An 18,692-nucleotide genomic window follows, 5' to 3' on the forward strand; every position below is an offset into this window, starting at 1 on the left:
TATTCGTACAACTGTACAAGTCTTTATTGTTGTCGTTGCATACCTATACCTTGTACATCTGTCGTATATTATAGACTTGAAGAGTTCTGCAGAGTTAAAACCCACTTTTGTATTCCATTTTGCCAAAAGGTTATGATTATAGTTTTCTATTTGGTATGTATTCTTAAATATATATATTATATAATATGTACATCATGGTTAGGTTAGGTTAGGTTAACCGTTAGGGTAGTATAATATCATAGCGTATAAACTATAAATAGTTCATCAAACGGATTTATGATACATATTTTAGCCTGTCAATAAAATAATAATATTAGCTGTTCAAAACAAGTTGGTTTAATATGTAATTTTAATATCAAATTTTGAGTTTTTTTTTTTGCTTATAATTTAACATTTTAGTTTGCATTTTTTAGATTTTTATGTGCATATTTACGAGTATATACGTGTCTTGTATCTTCATTGATATTAACTTCTATAAAATCCAAGCACTAATCATTAGTGTGCGTACCATAAAATGTAACTCCCGTAAGTACATACACACGTGTCACTATGTCGCACGTAACAGAACGTTTTTTGTAACTATAAGTATGTACCATCACATTGATGGTAATTATATCATACTTCTAAAGATAGATTTGATTAAATTATTAATTGTTCTCTAGAAACTTTTTTCATTTATTTATTTTATTTCCATATTAACTGACAACTGTATAACTTGACATTACACGAGAAAAATGAACAAATATAAAATTGGTCGGTATATTGGTGTTCTCCGTTCACGGGCGTGCATGCTATTTGCCTGTGTCAGATTCGATTCTGCACTTGGTATATTTTCGAAAAGGGTCTAAGCTATTTAGCTATACTCTACATTTGCATGATATCTCTAAAAAATAATCTATGAAATTTTCGTCAAAATCGATCTAGTAGTTTTCGAACCTATAACCTACAAACATACAAACATTGCCTTATATAATTATATTTCTAGCTGTCCCGTCCAATGTTGCTCGTGCCAAATATTTGTAAAAATAAGAATATTCCAAATTATATTCTACTCATAATAATAGTAATATAATATGTAACCAATGGTAAGAAAGGTATGTTCGAGATACCCTTTAGGTACCTATAGGGGTTGAAAAAATGAGCTATAAATACCCTCAACGTTTTGTGATACTTTCGGATAAGATACTTTACTTTGCGATTTTCTATACTTTTAGAAAACGGTCGAGTAGTTTTTGAGTCTCTAGCTAAACAGACAGAGAAACATCCACTTTCATATACATCGATTGAAAAGTCTCCTTTCTATATAAATTCCACAAAAACGCTTGGTGGGTTAGCTGGTCGATGAATTTTTTTTTAAATGTTTTTTTTTGTAACCAATGACAACCTTAAATTATATTTAAACAAAAACTATTCGATTTCAGTGAGCCAAAACGAAATTCATGTTTGAGCCATCCTAAAGAAACATAATAATATATAAGGGTTGAAAACGAAGTTATAAACGCATAAACATTCCCAAAGTCTCAAGGAGAATATGTGGTGCAAAATTAGGTGCCAATTGATTCAGTAGTTTAAACGTATATTCTCTATGTATGCATCATACAAACGTTAATTTATTTACCTATATATATAATATATACAGTGTACTCTCGGTAACTCAAATCTCACAGGGAAAAAAAATTCGACTTACTAAAAATGTCGAGTTATCAAAATCTTAAAAGGATGTTATACATTTTAAGATGTATAAAAAATTTACAATTTTAAAATACTCATAACTCGCGTTAAAATTAAAATATAATAAAAAGCCCATGAGGTTGCCTAGATAATAATCTTACCTTTAGATGTTATAAGAGGTCAATTCGCTCTAATTTTTATACTAACGGAGCTACACGTGTTCTGCTGAGCGTAAAATTTGCTATGTTACGCACTTGTAAGGCAGAGACAACACATGCGGGTATAACGTCCTCTTAATGTGTTATTGTTATTTAAGGGGGAATTTTATTTGTTCGAGATATCGAGAATTTCGAGTTATCAAGATTCGACTTACCGAGAGTACACTGTATTATAAAAAATAGGTTTATTTAATATATAATACATCTTATAAATTTCTTAAATTTTAATATCTCGCAATCAAATTGAATGGGGGTAGTTTTGAAATGAAAATTAGTGAAAAAATGTATGAATGTATCTCAATTATAAATTTTGTAAAAATTCAGATTTGTTTTCATAAATATGGTATTGTTTTAATGTATAGGTAGCTGGGGATATGTTTTGGTACAACATAATTTCATATATTTATTGTTTTTTTTTTGTACACAGATTGCTTTATTTTAAAATAAAACAATAACAGACATTATATAGGCAAATATATTTATTTTTAATGTATCATACCTGATATATGTAAGACGTAAGTATACAGCTGCAGTGCATGTTATAATCGACCAGCACTTCCCGTCTTTCTCGGGCATTTGTCAAACGGGACTCTGCTGCTGGCTGCAAAAACATCGTCACCGGGGCCCGACTATAAATAATATACATATTATATTATATGAAATGCGTTTGCCGCTCCGATCTTGATAACATATTATATTATATTATGCATATAATATATAGGTACCTAGACGTATAATAATATATAAAAATGTACTCCGATGTACCTATACAGTGCGTATGGTAGCTGCTGTAGTATACCTATTATAATATGTTATATTATAAACATTATATACACACATCGAAAGTCCGAAAGACAAATAACGCGTACGCATATAATAATATAATACTAGTCATCTGTATTCCGTGCGCGCGCGCGGTATAAACGTCCGTCGTCGTGAACCCGCGGACGTTTCCCGGTCCGTTTTTTATATATACATAAATATATTATAATTTATAATAATACGCATCAGCCGGAGCCGGCACACACATTGATATGCACACCGTTTATCCCCCCGTTGCAGCGTACACACATAAATTTATGGTGTCGGCCGTATACGCGGTATCTGCGGAATATCTCTCGACACCCCGTCATAACGCATCCCCATTAATGTAAACAGTACAGGGTGAATCTTTTTGTTTTTTTTTTTTTATCCCGGTGCAATTTTACGTCTCTGAAAAACAATTAAATGTATTTTAAATTTTTCTATAATTTTAAATGTACCCGCGACGGATAACAAATAGGTGGCGCATACTATATATTTCTGCAAAAAATAAACTTTTTTAACACGGCGATTTCTTTTGGTTTTCATCTCTGTTTTTTTTTTTTTATCACGATTCTCGTATTTCACTTAATAATGAACAAAATGTGAACATTTCAGAATGAATTGAACTAATATTTTTATTTATTTATTAGCGTTTAAAGTGTAGAAATAAGAGGCGTTAAGTCATTGCGCGCGGGATATAATTAGTATTATATAATTATTTTTTCAAACGCACAAAAATCTACAGTTATATTATAAAAACTAACAAGTGTACCTATCTGAGTTCGGTTGGTTTCAAAAGACTCAACCTGTACAATATAATATTTGTATGTGATTTTTTCCTCTCAAGAATCGTCGTTATAACACATGTATATGTGGCGCATATAGTAATGGTCGTTGAAGTCTCCATGTTGTATTATACAATTATATACTAATTAAATTGTCGCTCACGCACATAATATTATCATATTATTTTAAAAATATGGATGTACGTACATCGTATATACCTACGTCATAATCAACTGGAGTCTGGAATGTCTTAAACAAAACATATTCGGGACGTTAATTAACGCTCAGGTTGTCATCGTCAATCAATCTATATACTTATGTATATTTATGAATGATTGTCTCTTTGTTTGTTCTCTATATAGACACTAAAACTACGACTGGATCGTTTGCAATAAAAGTTATGTTAATAGATTTCTTGAGACTCGGAGGGTGTTTATAGCCTATTTTTTAAGTCCTTATAAGTATTAAGTGGATATAGAGTGGCTCATACATGCATTTAGTTTTGGCTCATGAAAATTGAATATTTTTTGGTTAATTTATGGTTGTCATTACTCATTAGTATTTAGTAACAGATAACTCATTATATTTAGTTGAAGTATATCATGTAAAAATGTTTGATTACAAATTTATTTAAAAAAAAAAACAAATCTTAAAATCAAATACATATGAAGAAACACGGTTATAATGATTACTTTTCTAATTTGCTTTCTTAATTCTGGACTTATTTTTATGCAAATACATAAACCCGAATAACAATCTTAACGGTATAGAGTTTACATCGGGCCTTTAAGCATTCGTTGGATCTGTCTCCAGTTTTTTGTGTAAACATCAAAAATATGTCCAGAATTAAGAACTGGAAAATCATAAATAGTATCATTGTATTAATTATTGTGTTTGACGTTTGTATTATATTTCAACCTAAGCAAAACGTAAAACGATAGGAATATAGATTAATTTTAATCCAGAAGACGTCGGGTAATAGGTACAGCTATAATATAATAATATATTTATTTATATATTGCAATAGTAACTATATTATTATACCTACAATATAAATAATATTCTATATTCGTATTTCGTATATTGTAATAACGAGATGTCGGGAAACCCTTGTCGATTTGCAACGCTAACCTACGGCGGCGATGCTTTATCGGTATGAGTAGGTACATTTTAATTAATCATATACAGATCGGTACATACCGCAATACTCGGTGACATGGTTACGACAAAATCGCTGTCCGTTGATCTTAATTTATGTCAGCCGTAATTATTGTCCACTCGTATAAATCGCTCAACTAAAGCGGGTACCTCTACATAATATAATACCTACGTATACGATTTGAAAATTGAAAGACGCACACATATTTATAAATGAAACATATATTTATTTATATATAATGTATTAATATAAATAAAATACATTTATATTCTGTACCGCTACAAATCCTGATTATGAGGTCAATATTATTGGATAGGAAAATATTGGATAAAGGTCAACACTCAACCATACAAATATAACTTTTTTTTCTATGTACCTATATATAATTGCAGTTAACTTAAATACAATATTTTATTATTTATCATTATTTCAAACTAAATCTAATAAAAATATTAAATATAATATATTATGTGCCTCAATGCATGTTTAGAAAATGAATTCTAATTAATAGCCTGCAAGTTGCCACAGGGACAGGGTAAACTATAAGGAACAACAGGGAAAAATATAAATACTTAATAAAGGGTACATATTTGTATGTGGACTATATACAGTGATCCAGCAACTATTCTTCATTAATACTCTTTTAATATCGTTTTAAATCGTTTTTACTTTATTGTTAAAAATTAAAATATTGGGGGAATATAGGAATATTTTCTTTTTATATTCTCATATTAAAATCAAATTAAATAGCAATCATAATTAAAATTACTAATTATTACTTATACTATTGATATAGGTACAAATATTTGATTGCTTATTAGTCATTATATATATAGTTAATACGTTTATAATGTATGGGAAAAATTTAGATCTTGTAAACAATATATGATTTGGAATTATATATTTTTTCTACGAATTATTATTATGAACGTTTTAAATTGATTCTTGATTGAAAAACTTGGTTGATTAAAATTAGAACAGAATAAACAATTGAATTTAACTATCTGTAGATAATAATATTATTTATTGCGTTTAAAAAAACCTAAACACAATACATAAATAAAATTAAAATAAATTATACAAATGATTGTCTCCAAAAGCCAAAGCTTGAGGAAGAGACAACCGTTCTTATTATTTATAAGGTGAGAACTGAGATTATACAAATTTAAGAAAATTACATAAATATATATGCTTATTTAATCAAATAACTAAATAATAATAATAATAATTAATAAATAATGAAAGATTTAATATTTAATAAATTCGATTTGACACATTCAGATCCTGAGACATCTTGACGTAATGGAATAATTTCCACAGCAACAATAGTATTAAATTCGAAGTGAAAAAAATGCATCCATTTATAGGTAAGTATTTGTCTGCAATGTGCCTATATTATGTACGTCTATTATGTCGATTATCATCCAGTTGGTTATATTTATATATATGAACGTCTAAAAAGCCTTCAATGTCGGTGCGTATATACATCGATAATCGCATGTCGCATACTATCGTAGATAGTCGGGATATAATAATAATATGGTCTGGGAAAAAATATCTTTCGGCGTACAACAGAGGGTAATCTCGTATAATAATAAAAATAATAAAAAAAAATTTAGCAAAACGCGAAACGGCACTTGCTTCGAGGCAAAAACGGATCGGCATTCAACTGTCGTCGGGCCACTGCGCCGAACGTATATCAAACGGAATGCGATATTTTATTTATTTATTTTTTTTTTTATCAAACCTCCCGAGATTTTCTTTTTGTTTGTAATTCTTTTTCAATGTAAATTTTGCCGATAAACAGAATATGTGGGGCAAAGGAGACGCGAACGGTGACGCGGCGTGCCGAGGGGATAAATAAGAAAAAAGTCCGGATCCTCGATATACCTATACATAATGTTTTATATAATATACAGGGTGATTAACAAGCATACGCTTACCCTCTTTTTTCATCATTTAATGCAGTTGTTTATAATTTTAATTTTGAAAACACTTTAAGACCATATTTATAAATTTTCGATATTTTTTGTACTACATAAAGATTGTTCTGTGGTGATGCAAAATTTTTTTAATTGAAAACCCTCCTTTTCTTTTGTAAATTATTAAGCCAATAGTTTTTATTGAAATGTTGATGTATACCCAATTCAAAATTCGAACGAGTTGTTTCTCAGTCACTAAAATCTATATGTATAATAATGATAATAGTCCTTAAAAATGGTTTTACAAAAATTTAAATTAGATAATATGATATTTAGATTATATTAAATCTATAGTAGGTATGTATTACGCTTATAATTGCTTAGACCATTTTTACGAATTATAAATGTTGATAGATTAATATGAACTACTAACATTTTCAAATCTCCATAGACCCCATATATTTCAAACCCATTATTATAATATCGTAGATCTACATAACTATTCTTAGTTGTTTACTAAAATAACTCAAAAACTACTCGTTTGAATTTTGATTCTGATACGTCAACATTTTCAAAAATATTGTTCGCTAAATAATGAACAATAGAAAAAAGTGGTTCTCATTTGAAAAAAAAACATAAATTTGTATCTCCAGAGGACACTCTATAAGACCTTAAATAGTACACTGCAAAATCTCAAGAATTTAAAAATATGATCTAAAAATATATATCAAAATTTCAAAAATCAAATTTTGAACTATCGTATTATTGAAGAAAAAAAGGGGTGAGTATGTTTTGTGAATCACCCTGTACATATATCGAAACTCGTTTTTGTCTCTGTCGCCACTGCTGCTGCTGCTGTTGCCGTTGCTGTCGCTTGACGATACAATACATCGTACGGTGGTGGAGCATGTCCGTTTTTTCTCGAAATGGCTACACGTAAAAAAAAAATCACGTCCCAGACGCAAACACGGAATTGATTCCGTTGGCCGATAGATCAAGCACGAGACAAATTACAAATTGGTTTCTATACAGAATATAGTAGGTACCCATATATATATATTATATGTGTATAATATGCGCACAGGGGACGACTGCAATACAAATGTGTGAGCGTGAGTTTTTCTTTTCTTATTTTTTTTTCTCTTTCAAATACATAGGAAGGTACGAGATCACCGTTTTCGCGGTCTGTATATTATTTTCAAGGTCCCGCAGTTTTTGCACGGTGTCACGTGGAGTCGTGGAATACTTTTGAACGAATCTCGAAAAAAAAAAAACGTTTCGATTTAATAGAACGTTAAATACGTTGTAATATTCATACCGTACGACATTCAAACTGCGAACTATACCTATCTACATATCATTATTGTAAATATTTGTTTGCGATCTGTATTACTTGATTTGCACCAACTTAATTTTATACATTAGACAAATAAGAACGAATTGTTAAAAATTAACCCCGCGATATTTATTAAAGTTCTTATATAATGTATTCAGGAACCTATTATTATTAGGTATAGTGCATTATTCGTTTTGTAGACAAGTAAACCAGTTGAAGCTATAACTTCCTCAATAATATTATATTTTAAGATTAAACATATAAAAAATAATGCATAACAAGACGATGACATAGAATTATTTAATTTACATTACAATCCTCTATTATACTTACATATCACGCATTGCGTTACATTGAATTTAAAGTAAATAAATCATCAACAAGTACATTGTGAATGGTGAGTTAATATTCAATTGTAAGTACTATTAAGTAGTAAATAAGTTGTATTGTTGTAAATTCATAAATGAGAAATCATTGTAATCTTTTTTTTTTTATATAATGTCTATTATTATAGTTATATATTCAACTCTGGTGTATACAGTATACATCACTATATAATTGTAGACTGTAATAATTATTGTGTATTTTTAATACATAAAAAAACGAACTATAACAAGATTCTTTTAGGAATGAAAAAAATATATAACGTTTATTATTCACACGCATTATTAAAAATTAAATGTTCTGGAAAAATGAAACAAAACATTTACATTGAAATTAAAATAAATAAAATATAATATAATTATTAATTAATGTTACCTAACTTAACGATTAAAATATTTAAAAAGAAGCAGCATATTTTATCCTTTATAACAAACATTTGGAAAGTTTTCGATAAATGTCCAACACTTGTTAGTTGTTTTTTAGTTCTAAATCGGTTAGAAGTAATTTATATCACTCGTTCAGTTCACTGTTAAGTTTAAAATATTAAAATAATTTTTAATTTCTTATTTTTTACCTTATATAATATATAATTGTACAAATTTAAAATGCTTTACAATAAAGTCAAGATTTTAGAATGCTAAAAGTACATAAATAAGCATATATTTTAATACAATATAACATAGCCGTATATACGAATATAAAAACAAATTAAGACGATAGAATAATTAATATTAGTTTTGTGTGTTTAATCATACTATAAAAATTTGGCAGTTTTATATTTCATCGCCTACCTTGACTTATTTCTAGGTCTAAAACACACTTTATTTACGAAAACATTTAATCATACTCCGTGAGAAAAGTTATCCCTATTTAAAAAACCCCCCTAGACTTTAGATTAATTTTAGTGCAACTATTCCCTATATACCTACTACGCTTTTTAATATGATATCCTTCTTGTTGACAGCTGAAAATGAATGAAGGGTTTTTTTATGCTCCAATGATTGAACACATTGTATTGAATTGTATCTCGCGTGAATTCAATCAAACGGTAATAATACAATAGTCATTCAGTAGGCGCATTTATAGCACATTTCAAGACCTTAAACGAACACACGCACGAAACGTTGGTTCAATAGACATTAACTTAATACATTTTTGGCGAAGTATACCCCTTTTATAAACTGCACGTACCTACTGCAAACACATTACAAATAACAAGAAACATCATAATGGCTTATTGTTTAATATATATTAATTTCCACACATTTCCAGGGTGTTTATATCGCTGCCGTCATGGCAATAGCTCTTATTTCATGTTTTTGAAATTTTTCAGGAAGCGCAATAAACTAAATAAATCGCTATGCCTTATATAATATATTATATATATATAATACAAACTTTTACAGCATTAAGTTTGTATGAAATTATAATACCAACGTATAGAGATTAAAGAATATTATGTATACCTACCCAATTATTATTGTCATGCTAAAAGTGGCGTATCAGTTGTCACTAATATAATATGTGCATTATATTATGTCACATTATATAGGTCGGGTAGAATTATTTAATGTGACGATTGGTACATTTTATAGTGAACTTGGAAACGCGCGAGGTTCGTTAACCTCGACGAGAAAAGGGTACTCTATAGGAGGATAGAACAACAACAGTATATATGTAGGGTGATTGAAAATAATAATAATAAGAAGAAAAAACATAATATATATATAGGCACTCGCCGGTAACGGATCTGCAGCAGCGGTCGTATAACATTATCATCCGGATGGTCGTTTGACGTCTGTACGCAAACAAAACTCTTTTTATTTATTCTGCGTACGTAATACAACTAGTCGTCCGGTTAAGGAAAAGCGCGTTCCGAGAAGATGAAAAAATAAAATAAAAAATAAAATGTCATACACCGCCGTCGACCGTGCATAAGTGGTCCGGACGATGATGATGCTGCAGCTATATATGCAGTAGTGCGCGGGACTCTGCAATATATATATATATATGTTATGTATTTAGAGAGAGAAGGTCGTCAGAGTTCTTCGGTGTTAAAAAACACACACCACCACGTACTTAATATATATATATATATAATATATTCGTCTCTTCTACGCGAGCTTGTATAGTTTATATAGTGGCTTGACTATATTTAGGTATTGTTTTTTCAATATACACAAACCGTCCGCACCGCAAGTCCATATCTGACCCACTACTATTATAGCCGCAGCTACTGCGCGGCGGCGGCGGCGGCATTCGATTATTATTAATTTTGTCGCCACCGGTATAATATATTACAACTATACAATACGCTGCAGGCCGTTGCAGCGTAGACGGATATGTACTAGCCGTGGTGCATAATATAGGTATAATAATAATTGTTGCATGACGGTAGCTGGTATTATATATATATAGTAAGCCTATATTACCTACCTCCTATACTGCAGAGTGTATGGCCATATGGTCGGGGCCTATTGTTTAGCAAATTGTTATTGTCGTAGATCTCAGTGTATGCAGAGCTTCGGCTTTTGAGATCAACACCTATGACCCGCTATATTATATGTGATCTAGCCCTATTTAGGGGGAACCGGTATCGTTGTGTTTGGGATGGTGGTTGGTGGTCGATATCTACTGCACCAGTTTACCTATATAGTCCTGGAGGGGCGATGCAGATTGTAGATGATCGTGGTCGATAGTGTAGTTAGTTTTTTCAACAACTATATAAGATTCACTATGTCTATAGTAACTATACGTATAATATAGCTTACACGGTGGCAGTTATTGAATATTTACTGAGCGTTTACATTAGCTCTACCGGATGATTCTAATAACGTAAGACCCTCATTATTTAAAAAAAAATTGTAAGATTTTTGAAAATATATTTTTTTACATAATTTTAAGTCGTTAAAAACAACATTTTTCAATAAAATGTATTTTTACCACTTTTATTGTCATCATTTTTTAATTTGTTTAATCTTTAATGACAAGACAACATACATTTTTAATTTCTTATTCCAAAACAAAATATTATTAGGAGTACTTTGTTTTCAGACAATTAGTTTATGAGTTGTAACTTTTCAAAGTATTTAAAGTTAAGTGAAGCAGAGTGGAGTGGTACTGGTACAGGAACTCCCCGCAAAATGTTGATCGACTATAGTCAGCTTACTTTAACACTTACAACTAGGTTAGTACCTATAATAAACTATAATTATTCGATATTTGATTAATATTGATTAAAACACAAAGAAAAATATTCTGCTTCGAAATATACAGATAAAATCTAGTAAAAAATTATAACAATAAAAAACACTAGAAAATGTTTTTTTTGTAACGACTTTAAATTATATGCAAAAAAAATATTTTCAAAAACGTAGATATTTTTTGAAATAATGAGTGTCGTCCGTCAAATGGATGACCCCGTACAAATATTATAGGAATACGTAGGCGTCTATCATAATTCGTACGCTACCATAAAGTGTATTATTAATTTATTAAAATATATCACTACTGGAAAACAATTTTAATAAAACCCATTAATCATAATCCGAGATAAAATATTATAATTAATATTTCGGTAGACCTACTCGATTTTAATTTTTAATCATATTTAAAAATTTTATAATAAACCAATCAATATTTTACAATTAATTTATATTTACAAACAAATATAATATTACTATACTATGAAATGAAGAACAGAAGAAATCATAGTGTAAAAGTCATACATTGGATGGAACAGAATTTTTGTTGTTTATAATAATATTAAATTATAAATTATAATATAAAACATATATTTGTACAAAACAGTTTTTTTTTAATATAATAGATAGACCGTTCATTTATGTAGTTTACACTCTGCTAAACACATTATAAAAGTCTGAAGTGCGAGTAATTTGTAATGAAACGATTCGTCGAAAATGTTTAGTATATTTGTTATCAAACTTTTAAACAATCATAATTAAAACACTTTTTTTTTTAAAACAGGAAACAACAATTCCTCCAAATGGATTCAAATAGACAGTAAGTCACGTCAATGGTTCGGCGCCACCGTGAGGAGCTCCGGAGACAATGGAGTAATTTTGGTAAATATTAAACATTCGTGACTATTAACAGTTTAACTGCCTACTTAATATACTCAAAGGGTCCGTACAGCGTTTTATTAGTCGATTGTTCCTCATTAGTTAATTCAATTGTTTACTCTGTATTATTCGTTTAGGTTCAATTTACTTTTCATACCAATTACTGGTATTTAGATCAGCTAAATGCCTAAATGCTTTCACTTAATGTCATGACATTCACATATCCATTCAAATAACAACCGGAAAATGCCCTCAACTTCAATTATCTTTGGTTATCTTGTTATAATTTATCATTATAATTATCTCAAATCTGGCATATACATGTCTTATTTGTAATTTCAGCGTATTTACTATTTACAATAATATTATGATTTACTTGATACGTATATTATTAGGTATATAATAATATATATATATTTTTAAGTGAACTCATTTACTGGACTTACATAGATTCCGATAAATATATCTATCGACCACTTTTTTTCCATTGAACGTTTACTAACTTGTGGCTATTATAGTGCTATAAAACATAAGGTTGCTTTTCGTACCGCACAAAGGATGTAGGTAGGTACGTATTATTTATTATATGTATACAATCAAATTCCGTCACGCGTAAACATGATATATCAGTCTTTGTTGAACTCGTATACATATTTTACGAACCCCCACACCGCCGAATTGTGAACGCATGTGGAAGCAGTATTTCCTTTCGATTTCAGTAATAATAATAATAATCACTCCATAAAATGTCTGCTTCAATTTTAATAAAATAAAAACCCTATACCTATAAAGTATAAAGACATACAGCCCTGTAACTTGTAAAATAACCATTAATTGTGTACCGAACAAAAGCGATCGATAACTACCTACAACTCTTTTACGAGGAAACATTTTACATAAATACTCACCCGCCGAGATTGGCGAACACGCATTTCAACAGCATATTATTAGTTTGGCGTATCCGAACGAGAAGTTCGCTTTGTACAAATGCACCGCCACTCATCATTATTTGTCATCGGCGGATTTTTTAAAGGCTACGGAATGCTAATGACTCATTAATATTTATAATACCGCGCTGTAGGTATAAGTGATTTATTACGAAATTTGTCATGAGTTCGGGAGGTTTCTTTCTTGCAGCAGTCGACAGTCGTATACCTACGTTCATATAGGTATATTATGTATTATATTTACTACCCGTTGGCTACTGCAATCAATCAACATCGATTTGCCATCCGAATAATTATTAACGTTCTACTCTCCTCGGCATAACGAAATTATAATTAAACTCCACCTTATATTATTATTATTATTATTATACACGCATCTAAATAAAACGTCGTTTCGATTTTCATTTTTAATTAAGTATAGGCTGCACGAATTCAATTTGTCTACTTATCGGCGTGGACGGAGAATCCCAGGAGGTCTATAATACTAATTTTCTTCGCTAATTGAGTTGTTGCTGCAGTTAAGTCAGCATTCTAGCCCACGCGTTACATGCTTTCATTACCAATTTACAAACTATATAAATTACATTTTATTGACAATATAACTATATATGTACCCTACATTGTGTTTTATGTATACAATATTACATACATTAAACGCATATATGATACATACATATAGGTATGTAGTGAATTTAGTTACACAAAACTCAAACTGAAGTTATACATTTTTAATTGTGTCTATTGCCTATACCTATATTATATATTTTGAATTCAATAGATATCTAAACTCAAACAAATTTAACAAAATTACAAAAATTACAAAAATTATCAAAAGATAAACTTCATTATTTAGAAACTCTTAGGTATCATAGTGTGTTCGATTTCTGATATAAGCTTTCCATGTTTCCTTTTGTTTTAAAATGTAATCACTTCAATATTACTTGCATAATATTTCCAAAAAATTATAATTATAATATATTTATGAATTCATAATTTAACTCGTTTTCTGTTATTTATTGATATATTTTGAACTGGTTTTCCTTCCGCTTTTCATTGAACGTGCATTTTCTATAGGAATATACAATTAATTTAAATTATATTATTTCAATCTATATAATATTATAAATACGTCTATTTTACACGAGAAGCAAATATTTCACCATTCTACTAATCGCCCTAGAATGGGATTTTAAAAATTTTCACACGGGATACCTGTAGTAATAGGGTAATTTTAACACAGAATATAATTATAATGTCTTTTTGTACCCATCGATTCCGTTTAGCCGCTGAAGAATCCATTTAATCGTATTCTTATTATTTATGGTTAAAATATAATTATTTATTGATTAGCTTAATAAAATATTAATGAATTAAATAAATACACGTATATTCCTATGACATATACTAGATAATATTTTACCTAACCTAAGCTATATAAAATATAAATCAACGATTATTATACTGTTTCATTTATGTACCTTCGTGATTGTTTTGTTATTATTAATAAAACTATCAAACTAAAATAATTAGTAATTTTGAATGATTTTAAAAATCATATGACTTTTGAAAACTCTATAAAGTGCGTTCGATAATCTATTTGTCACTTACACAAATAAAATAAATGAACATAGATAGATTAGTCCATGAAAAAATTATATGCTTGAAAATATACTTATATACTTTCAGAAAAAAATTCAATTTGCATTTAAATCCGCGCTCTAATGTTAAATTAGTGTTGAGTTATATGTACCTACCAACATTTTAAAATTTGTATTACATGTACTTATTGAATATAATATATGAAACGTAACACGAGATGGCATGGTGTGAATCCGGCTTTAAAAGTTGAAAACAAATTAGAAAATTTCAGTTGTTAGGTATAACAACTATGTTACAAAATATACTATACGTATAACCTCAAAATTGTGATTTCGATATCTACTGAAGTACCTATGATAAGCAAATAATAAAATTATCTATATTATTATAATTACAAGATTTTTAGAGATTAAAATGAATATATTACACAATTATACAATTTTAAAATAAAATCTATTTGCGCCGATATTCAACTATGATTCGTGAACAAATAATATAATGACATTTCGTTAAAAAGCGTTTACCGGCTTACCGTTTATATTATAATCTATATATACCCATATAGGTACGTATATTACGTCATATCAAAATTCATATGCACTTATTTCGCAAGCGGTTTATTGTAACTTGTGATATATAACATTATGGCATATAAAAATGTAATTACATGTAAGCGTGTAGGTACGCGAACCGTTTATATAGTTTACAGCAAATCAGGTATTTTAGCGGTCTCGTTGTACCGGCTAATTATTCATTAATAAGCCAAAGTGCAAAACATAATATATTACAAAATAAATACCTACCGTACATTATAACGTGTGTGCTCTTTGCACCGAGGAATTTACAATCGTTTAAAACAATTTATACTATGTGTCCTGTGCGCGTGTAACAGGATCGATAATTTCCCACCGTAGGCGTATAATATAATATATCATGTGCTACGTATGTTCTGTAGGTTAGGTAAAGGTGTATAGCTTTCTTTCAAACGTGTGAAGTAATTAATACCTAACACCAGGTGGCATGGAAATTCACACGTATATTTGTCTTGAATTTTATTTTAATGCCATTTCGTATTTGTAAAGATAACTAATATTATAATAGGTATAACGTACAGTATAAAAATCTCGAGGCTGTTTAGCATTTACGACATCGACTTTGTGCATAAATCAATTACGGGATGTACTTATATATACCAACTATACAGTTTCATAAAACAAACGTAAAGGTAGGTACACATTCTGTTATTTTTATAGAGTTTTGTTTAATGATTTGAATGTACCTAATGTTTATTCGTCGATTGTTTTCACGGGATAATAATATTATTATGGTTATTACTTAGAATTGTCTTTTGTACCTACCTATGAAATCACATTTCATTGCCGTTCTATATAGGCTTCAATGTTGGTATATAGGTACCTAGTACCTACTCCTAATCGGGAAATGTTTTTCAGTGATAATTTTATTTTATTTCATAATATTACGTAAAAAAACTGATGTTTTTAAATATATTCAAGTTGTTTTCCTGTTGTCTTGCTATTGTTAAAATATTCAGCAGTTGTACAGTGCAGACCTCGAAAGCACTATTTTTCTTATAATATACCATCAACGATGTATTTTTTGTAATGCGTTTGGATAAATAATTTCCAATGAATCCAATATAGTATAATCCATCTGCCTGGAAAACTGCACTGTCAACAGTCAAGTCGAATAAAATGTTATGGTCATGTCCAAGTCTAAACCAGTCTTTTATTTTTCAAAGAATTAGACGGTGTGCACAAGAATGCAGCAGCTAGTATAAATTTCCTACTGCGACACGCATCGATCTGTAGAAGGAAAAAATAGATAAGACTGATAGAAACGTATACCTCTATATAAGGAGGATTAATGACTATGACGGTTTTCCATTTTTAAATATTTTAGCTGTAGATAAATCCGATATCCGCACCGCTCTATAATGTATAATATCGTTAGATAGTATTATGTATAAATGGTATATAATATAATGTAATATACATTATACACATCACCGTGCGTTGTCTAGGATAAATCCGTTGGGGTCTCTATCTCCACAGGTGGTTATTGTCAAAACCGAGGAGTACAATTTAAGCACGTGATGGTTTGGAACAATCTCGATTGTCCCGAATTCAAGACACACAAAAGATTCCGAGCTCCTGTAAGTCTCCTCTCTGGATCACCGATAAATATAATATGTATATAAATTCCGGATGAAAATTTCAAATTATTGTACTATCCAACAAAGCCGTGAACTACGAGTTAAACGTTTATTTACATTATTTTCGCCGCGTTTGTTTACAATATACTGCAGCGGAAATATATAAGAGGGTGAACAACGAATACGAATAGGAGAGCATAAACATATAAATAATTGTTAACGGTTGTATATTATATTGTAATAAAATCGTTAAAAATTATTTTAATTTCAATATTTCTTTAATGTCGAAGCTATATAGGGATGTATGCATTTTCGAACCGCTGATTCAGTGTATTTGACTTGTGCATAGTTCACACATACACACATACACACACACACACACACACACACACACACACACACACACACACGATATTACTGCGTCATCCGTTCGTGGCGAATAAATGATTATGAAACCTGACACTCTTGCACCAATGACCATAATATAACAATATATTATATTAATGTAGGTATATAATGTCTCCGAGTACAAGAGCTACCTACATAATATTATAATAATGTACAATATTTTTAACGATGGACGATGGACGATGTGTGATTAAATATTCGATGTAATATAGGAGGTGTAACATAATATATGTTATGTATAGTCACTATATACGCGTGTAATTTATACCCTAGGTCTTCTTATCACAGTTTATATTCTGCCGTTGTTGTATAATAAACGACGTAAACATATAATAGTATGCTTATATATGTATAATAAAGTTTCGTTCACCCCACAAATACGAAAGCCTGTGGTCTGTGGACGGTCTTGTTAAGAACGCTTTTAACAAGTACTTTTACATGTAATAATATGCAAATATCAAATGAGTACCTACATTTTTTTTAAAGCATAGATTATATGATTCGCTATTAATTTAGTTTCATATTGGAGGAGCGAGTTTATAAATATTGTAAATACGATAAAATTTGAAAATCGATATTTTTAACGAAATAAATTACTTATTATAATGCATGTAGTATGTATAAGTAGGAACTTGACAGATCTATACAATTAATATAATAATATAATGATAATATCGTAAGGTAGTACTTGATATAAATAAATTATCCCAATGGTTGCCTTTTATAAGTGTCTATATAAATAAAAAAATGTATTTAATACCTACTTACAGAGGTTTTTGAAATTTGAAAAGTTTTAATTTCTCACTCCTATAGAATCTAAAAACTATACAATTAATGCTTTCAAATTTTGTAGTGTAGAGTAGGATATTGGTTTGGTCATATACATTATGGATGAATTATGAACTATAATATTATATACCTATTTATATGTAGCTGATAACAGCCACGTGCGATAGTATAAGCGGATATGCGCCAATGCGTCGTACCAAAATCAAATTCGTTGCGTAGGTACTTGCAAAAATGGTATTGCCACACAGCACACATACTGACTTATATACACACGCAGATGCACATACAGAACCTACATAATAATATAATATACACACGATATATTACGCTGAATGAAACAGAACGCCGGTCGCCACGCATCCGATCCGGTTTGCACGAGGTCAGAGTGGATTGTAAAACGAGCATGTCGCACGC

General features: G+C 29.7%; 1 protein-coding gene across 2 annotated transcripts in view; it reads left to right on the forward strand.

The window, feature by feature from the left end:
* LOC132941675 (integrin alpha-PS2) overlaps positions 1-18,692 on the forward strand; it is a 73,775-nt gene that overhangs the window by 38,734 nt on the left and 16,349 nt on the right. For both annotated transcript variants that reach the window (XM_061009818.1, XM_061009819.1), the window contains exon 4: positions 12,268-12,365. In XM_061009818.1, coding sequence (XP_060865801.1) covers positions 12,268-12,365 — 98 coding nt within the window. The remainder of the gene's footprint in view (positions 1-12,267; positions 12,366-18,692) is intronic.

The sequence above is a fragment of the Metopolophium dirhodum genome, chromosome 3 (assembly GCF_019925205.1).
Source record: "Metopolophium dirhodum isolate CAU chromosome 3, ASM1992520v1, whole genome shotgun sequence".
In the NCBI taxonomy this organism is placed as follows: Eukaryota; Metazoa; Arthropoda; class Insecta; order Hemiptera; family Aphididae; genus Metopolophium; species Metopolophium dirhodum.